This window comes from Notolabrus celidotus, unplaced genomic scaffold (genome assembly GCF_009762535.1).
Source record: "Notolabrus celidotus isolate fNotCel1 unplaced genomic scaffold, fNotCel1.pri scaffold_162_arrow_ctg1, whole genome shotgun sequence".
Lineage (NCBI taxonomy): Eukaryota > Metazoa > Chordata > Actinopteri > Labriformes > Labridae > Notolabrus > Notolabrus celidotus.
In genome coordinates this window covers 101,750-109,274 of record NW_023260031.1, presented here as the reverse complement: position 1 = coordinate 109,274, position 7,525 = coordinate 101,750, and the positions used below count along the sequence as shown (strand labels likewise).

At 44.1% G+C, this 7,525-nt stretch overlaps 1 protein-coding gene across 1 annotated transcript in view; it reads right to left on the bottom strand.

The window, feature by feature from the left end:
• Positions 1-503: 503 nt before the first annotated feature.
• The window catches only part of LOC117808849 (NACHT, LRR and PYD domains-containing protein 1-like), a 16,969-nt gene continuing 9,947 nt past the window's right edge, over positions 504-7,525 (bottom strand). Inside the window, exons 7-14 of the mRNA XM_034678518.1 lie at positions 7,079-7,119; positions 6,906-7,000; positions 6,342-6,385; positions 4,598-4,812; positions 4,157-4,410; positions 3,269-3,385; positions 3,010-3,151; positions 504-1,669 (exon numbers count right to left, since the gene is read on the bottom strand). Of these exons, the coding sequence (XP_034534409.1) occupies positions 1,209-1,669; positions 3,010-3,151; positions 3,269-3,385; positions 4,157-4,410; positions 4,598-4,812; positions 6,342-6,385; positions 6,906-7,000; positions 7,079-7,119 (1,369 nt within the window). The 3' untranslated portion in view covers positions 504-1,208. The remainder of the gene's footprint in view (positions 1,670-3,009; positions 3,152-3,268; positions 3,386-4,156; positions 4,411-4,597; positions 4,813-6,341; positions 6,386-6,905; positions 7,001-7,078; positions 7,120-7,525) is intronic.

The window sequence follows — 7,525 nt, the reverse complement described above, 5'->3', positions numbered from 1 at the left end:
AGGAACCTACAAGACAAGGGAGCTCAGGGACATAAAGGATGAAGAAACATGGAAAGAAAGAAAGAAAGAAAGAAAGGAAGAAAGGAGGAAGGAAAGAGGGAATGATAGAAATGACGGAAAGAAAGAAAGAAAGAAAGAAAGAAAGGATGAATAACAGACCCCAAAAAAGGAATCTACAGCAGAGATCCAGAGGAACCTACGAGACAAGGGAGCTCAGGGACTCCAGAAAGGTCTATGGTTAGTAACTTTAATGGACAGGAAGAGTTAAAGTGAGAGACGCAGAGAGAGGAGAGAGAGGGAAAGACAGGATCCCAGTGTGTCAGTCTAAGCCTATAGCAGCAGAACTAAGAGATACGACAAGCAGGCCCGCATGCTTAGAGCGTAGAGTTCTGGAGCGGTTTTAGGACACTGTGTGTGTTTCATCAACAAACCCAGGAAGGAAAGAAAAGTGGAGACGTCATCAGATGATTTATACCCCATCAGAAAAATGCATCAGGGCCATATTTCAGTCTTTGTTATATATAATATAATGTATGTTTTTGTTGTTAGTAATAAAGTTATTTTAATATAAACGTCACACTATCACTTCAAACAGGTTGTTTTCTGTGTACATAACAAATAAACATTGACGTAGACGCCGCAGTGACTAGGCAGACTCCGTTGGGGTCTATGGTTGCAGCTGAATCAGCCTTATTTCCCATGAACACTGAGCGGAGGAGTCACTCTGACCAGGTGATCCAGGTCAATGTTCAACAGAGAAAACAATAAACCTCAGTGTTCAGTCAGAGCAGGATCAATGATATCTTTACGACCTCTGAGGACTCATTTGTGTTACAGCCAGCAGAACACCAGCAGCAAGTCAGCTCGCTCAGTCAGACTGCATGTGTTACAGCTCCACCTAGTGGCTGCTGGTGACAACTACAGGGAAATATGAGGGGAGAAGCAGAGAGTGGAGGATGAAGGAGTTCATGTTTTTGGACATTTAGCCTTTTTTTGGATAGGACCGCTGAAGAGAGAGAGTAAATATGGAGAGCAGAGAGCAGGGGATGACACACAGTGAAGGATGGAGGTCTGTCAAAACAACATCCAATTCAGTCCCCAGTGTGCTTGGTCACAGTGAGGTCTGTTTCCAGATTGGAGTAAATCCCTTTCAGAGTGACAGTCCAGCTGTCTTCATCATCAGGTCCTGGTGTTCTGTTCCTTTCTCTTCACAATAATTTCAGCTCTCTGTAGAGATGTGGATCCACCTCACAGAGAGCAGTGATCATTTTGGAACTGGCTTCAGTTCCCTTTCCTTTCACAGAATCGATCAAATCTCGTGCTCTATCTGCTGTACTTCCTGTCCTGAATGACTGAAGTTCATTGTCATTCACTACATGTCTTTCCAGGAGGATATCCAGAAGATCCTTCAGAACAGAGTCAGACACACAGCCCACAAACTGTCTCCTAACTGCCTCCAGCCTCTTTTCTGCTGGGACCCTGTTCTCTGCTTGGACCCTGTCCAGTGCTTGGACCCTGTCCAGTGCTGGGACCCTGTTCTCTGCTGGGACCCTGTACAGTGCTGGGACCCTGTTCTCTGCTGGGACCCTGTCCAGTGCTGGGACCCTGTTCTCTGCTGGGACCCTGTTCTCTGCTGGGACAATCCTCTGCAGAATTTTGTTTCTGGATTCTGAAAAAAACAAAGAAAAGACCTTTGTTTAAAATCTGATGATGTTTTCAAAATTACAAAATGCTTTAATAATAATTCATTGTCGTACATACTTTGAGTAGATTTTTTACAGGTTTTTATCTTTGTATTTATTGTTTATATATATTTTGTATATGATATTTGCATTTTCACTTCACATCTAGCCCAGTTGTTAAAAGGCCGGCAGACAACATGACATGTGAGGGTTTGAGGAGACAGCTCACAGGAGGAGAGGATCCCAAGGGGACAGGCATGAGTATGCACCCCATGAAAGGGGCCAAGGGGACTCATGGTTTGAGTTCCAGGAATCATTTAAACATGAGACAGAGACACAGTTTCGAGATTCACGGTCATGATGTTTCATAAAGAAGTTCTTCTATGGTTCATTTATAAAAACATGTTCTACAACATTTTGGCGTCACGAACAGGAAGAAGAACACGACGATCTCTCTGGATGCATCTTGGGCTTTGGTGGCAAAAACAACACGTCATACTCAGTGAGAGAAGTCTTCCCCTTATTGTATAAATAATGCAGTCCCACCCATAGACTGTAAAACACATGAACGTAGTCTCTGTGACCTCATCCATCTGTTTCTGAAGCAGAGTTTTGAAGCCTGTTGTCGTGGTCATCATATTGGAAATGCTGACCCTGCCTGACTGTCAGTCCACAGCCAGCTTTAAGTGGACTCTTGAAGAACTGCAGTTTTAGCACTTCTGCATCGGCTTCATTTAACATAGCAGGATGTTGTCACTCTGTCCCACCTAGACCTAAGTTACAGTAGGTCCTTTAGATAACAATGCACTGATGTCCTGGGATGTTTTTAATATTTGGATGTAAAATATCTCTCATTCTGTTGTCCTGATGATTGCTTAAATAATGCTGCTCATGCAGTATTGTCGTTTACAACACTTGAAACCTGAATCTCAATAGTTTTGACTGTGGCGGGGAAATTTCTTTAAACTTACTTTACAAAATGATCGGCGTCACGAACAGGACAAAAAGAACAAGACGATCCCTCTGACTGCTTCTTCTACCTCGGCTGAGTTGTGCAGTTTTAGAAGTTATAGATTTATGTCCTGAGATGTTTTTGAATATTTGGAGAATATTAGTGTCTTCTGTTACGTGACAAATAGAAAGGACACCTTTAATGTAGCTGTGGATTTTTGGTTCATTCAGTGGAGCCAGGAGTTTGGGGGAAAATGTATCAGATGGGTCAAATATTTCTAAGGATAGACGTGGACCATTGACCCTGGTCTGTCACAGGGGTCCAAACAAAGGCCATGACTGAGGTCCTGCTGCAGCAGGGGGGATCCTGTCATACCTGATAAACCCACTCTACGGTTCCAGACTTCGTTCTGGTCTTTGTCCTGGATCATCAGAGTCACTTCCTCTGGGTCAGAAGTGAGGAACACTTCAAATGTTGGGAAAAAGTTTGGTCCATACTCTTCAGAAAATAGTTCATCCTGAAAAATAATAACCCGTCATTTTCCAAGCTATTCTAATTATGAATATAATGCATCCAAAATTATATCAATAATAACTCTGTTTATGACCGTCAGAAGTGAGTAAAATCATCTCACCTTGGGTTGTATTTCAAAGCCCTCAGGTTCACAGTGGACGCTGTAACTTTGATCACAGTACAGGCGACAGTTACAAGTGGTCTTGACGTACTCAGCATCTCCTTGTTGGGCGACGACCTCCAGAAAAGAGTTTTGTTTTTATTAGGACCCAAGATCCGACATGGTCGGCGAAGGCCCTACTGGATCCCAAGGAATGCTTTATTCTTTCTACCCAACAAGTAAATTGCTTTTTTGGAGCCCTCAACATGCCCAAAATCTCACCAATAGTTGCACATGCATCAGGCCTGGCTCAAACCCTGATGTCTCGTCATAAAACCGGAAGTACTTTTATTTGCCCTCGGCCTTTTATCCAATCGAGTTCAAACCATACACATTTTGTAGTAAACACATTGACAATTCAAAGTTATCAGAAAACAATTGCGAAAATTAAATATTTTGGGGTTGGCGATGCATCAAACGCATGTCTCGCCATAAACAGGAAATGGATTTTTGGGGGCTTTAAAATGCACAAAATCTCACCAAATCGGCCGCACATCCCATTTATTTATTTTGGGGCTCTTGTCCAAAAAATTCCCAAATCTGCTCCATAGCAGATACCGCATGGACCAAAGTGGTATTTACTCTCAGATCCTGCTTTTACCATGCTTGTGATCACAACTCTTTCTATAATGATCTGTGATGAACAATCCTTCAACATCATTAAAGTCAGGCAGTACTGAAATGTACACTATGCTGCTAACTGCACGAGTATGCTCACAGTTTCAGCCTAGGCCTCATAAAGTGCAGCACAGAAACAAGGTGTGAATACACCCAAGAGAGGAATATACAGATCATCTTTGTGGCATTGAAAACAGGATGATGGTTAGCAGGTTTGACATTTAGCTTTACCTCACTCAGAACGATGTTGTGCGGCAGCAGACACACATCCAGCACTTCATATCTTCTGTTTGGAGGTCGGAGGAACAGCAGGACTAGGCTTTTTATCGGCCAAAACCTTCTAGGTAAAGACCTGACCAGACCAAAGAAGGAGAGGTGAGGGACGTCCACAACCACATGAGTGTCTGTGATCTTCAGCGGCTTCAAGAGGCTCATCCCATCATCAGTGATGTGGACGACTGACAGCAGGTCATCAACAAGCAGCCCTGAGGAAACAAAGAGCTTCAGTTTTACCTCAATGAGGTCTTACCTCTTGATTTATGAGCATCATCATTTATCTACTGAGATCTGTTCTAGAGGATCAGTCACCTCTACATCCACGTGTCATCTGTGTGTGTGTGTGTGTGTGTGTGTGTGTGTGTGTGTGTGTGTGTGTGTGTGTGTTGTAGGTACCTTCCTGTGATTCACAGTGAGGGAGGTGGAGCTGACACACAGCTCCCTCTGAACTCTGGATGTTGAACAGCGGCCCTGCAGCTTCCTTGCCAGCTGATTGGAGGAGGCCCTCATCCCATTGGACGGTCCTGTACAGAAGCTCCGCCTCCTTTGCCGTAACAAACACCAGTCCAGTCAAAGCACACTGGAACTCACCTTGACCAGGACACCTGAACCTGCAGGACCCACCAAGACTGAATTAAGTTATTAGTTATTTAATAGTTAGTCACATGATCTGTTAACCCTTCAGTCTCATTTAACTTCATTAAATGTGATATTTGTGTTACAGGATCACTCTGTATACACAGCCATCATCTCACAGAGATATATCGTGACAGAGCACGGGATCCCACATGGGGACTCCATGGTTCTTCATGGGCGTTCAACGCCCACGTGGGAAATGACGGAGACACTTGGAGAGGGATGATTTTGTAGTTGTATCATCTGATCCTCGGCTGCATGTTTTGGACACTCGGGTAAAGAGAGGAGCGGAGCTGTCAACTGATCACCACCTGGTGGTGGGTTGGATCAGATTGTGGGGGAGGCTGCCTGACAGACCTGTCAAACCCAAACGAGTAGTGCAGGTGATCTGAGAACATCTAGTGGAGGACCATTACAGGAGGTCTTCAACTCCAACCTTCGGAAAGACTTCTCATTAATCCCGGGGGAGGTTGGGGACATGGAGACTGAATGGACCATGGTCAAGGCCTCCAAGCATCTGCAAGAAGTGGTGGCCTGAACGCCGTTGGTGCCTGTCGTGACGGTGACCTTTGAACCCACTGGTGGACAGCAGCGTTAAAGGAAGCGGTCAGGCTGAAGAAGGAGGCCTTTCATGCTTGGCTAGCACAGGGGTCTGTGGAAGCAGCTGGAGGAAAGGAGGGCTGTAGCTCCGGTGGTCTTGGAAGCAAAAACCAGGGTCTGGTAGGAGTTCAGAAAGACAATGAAGAAGGACTTTTTGGCCTCAAGGAGGTTTTCGCAAACAGTCAGGAGGATCAGGAAAGGAAAGCAGAGCTGGACCCTGGCTGTTTTCCACAGGGGTAGAGAACTGCTGCTGACCCAGACTGGGGATATTGTCGGGCCGTGGAAGAAACACTTTGAGGAACCCCTTAAACCAGCTGACACTTCCTCCGTGGATGGGGTGGAGTCTGAGGACCCATGGGAAGCCTAGTCCATATCCTCGACAGAGGTCTCTGAGGTAGTCAAAAAACTCATCAGGTGCAAGGCGGTGGGGGGTTGATGGATGGAACGATGGACCAACAAGACCCTCAGGGGGTCTTGTGGGGGGGTTCTGCAGGACTATGGGGTTTGGGGACTGGTACTAGGAGCTATCAGATTCCTTTATGACCAGAGTGAGAGCTGTTACTCTGCACAAAGTCAGACACTTTGTTAGAGCATGTTGTTTGTAGGTTTCCACATCAGCTGATAAAACTGAACTTCTCTATCGTCAGTTATTGTGACCGGCATGTTTGTTGCTGTGCAGTGGACACCGCACCATGTGACCACAACGTGTGAATCTATGAAGACATGCACAGCCGACGAGTTAAACCAACACTGGGGACGCGTAGCAGCCATCGTGTGTTCTAAAGCTGTATCATCATCATCATCATCATCATCATCATCATCATCATCATCATCAGGTGAAGCTCAGTGCGTTCAGAAAGTGGATAAAGATTGTATAAGTGTTTTTTTCCTTTCATAAGATTACCTGTATCCAGACTCCGTCTGTTCAGGAGAGAAGGATGATGGAGCCTAGAAATAAGAAAGGCAGAGTTTAATACAAACAGTAACTTATCTCACAGTTTCACTTTGTGATGAATCACTTTATTCACACTGTTGATTCAAATCAAGCTCATTTTAAGAGGAAAGGCTTCACTGGAGTGACACTGTGAGTCTGCAGAGGGACAGACTCAGTAAGAATGGGTTTAATCACTGTGCAGACACATATCTGCATTTCTTAAAGTCCTGATTGAAGGCAGCAGCGTGTCACACAGACAGCTCCTTCACTGATCCTGATACTGCCAGTGATGAGAGCTCAAAGATGCACTTCATCTCCAGGATTATAAAATAATGATAGCAACCCTGACTCGTCACAATCAGCCTCATCTGCAGTGATTCACTGAGACCAGCCTGTGTTTACTTTGATATTTGAGGGGATGGTATAGAGACAGTGTGTTTGTTTTATTTCATTGAGTGATTTCTCTTTAGAGAATTGAAACCCTTTAAGTGTCAGGTCATGTTTGTTTCATACTTAACGCTGTCTTTCTCTCACCTCTCTGTCATCATCCTGCAGGTGAAGCTCTTCCTTCACATCCTGTTGGACCCTGTTGTCCCCTGATAGAGAGAGGAAGTGTAGGGACTTCAGAGCTGTAAAAGAAAAGAAAGAGTTGAATGAGGATCACCTGCTCGTTAAACAATCAGGGTTGATATCGCTTCAAAACTCACATTTCATGTGTTTGTCAGCTTTCTTCGGTTTTCCTGTAATCCTGTAGGAATGATCAAAGACAAGTTATGGATCCATGTTCTTTAAGTTAGCAGACTTTTACATAATACAGATGATTTCAAACAGATAACTTCTTCACTACAAAGACTATAACCAACTTTTGACTCATATATTCTGTGCCAGAGTCAAAGGAGTTAACCAGTCAAACCAGAGAGCCGTTTTAAATCTCATGTTGACAGATTTAGTTTTTTTTTTTATATAAAAAACGTTTTATTTCCCTGACATTTTAAATAAGCACCTCACATTTTATCATTGAGTAGAAAAAATGAAAACATTGACTCTCATGCTTTACATCTACACCAGTGACTCTAGCTGGTTAGTTAAGGCGGTACCAACAGGGAACCAGATAAAGTGATATCCAAGTACTTTGTTTAACTCTTCCTGAACAG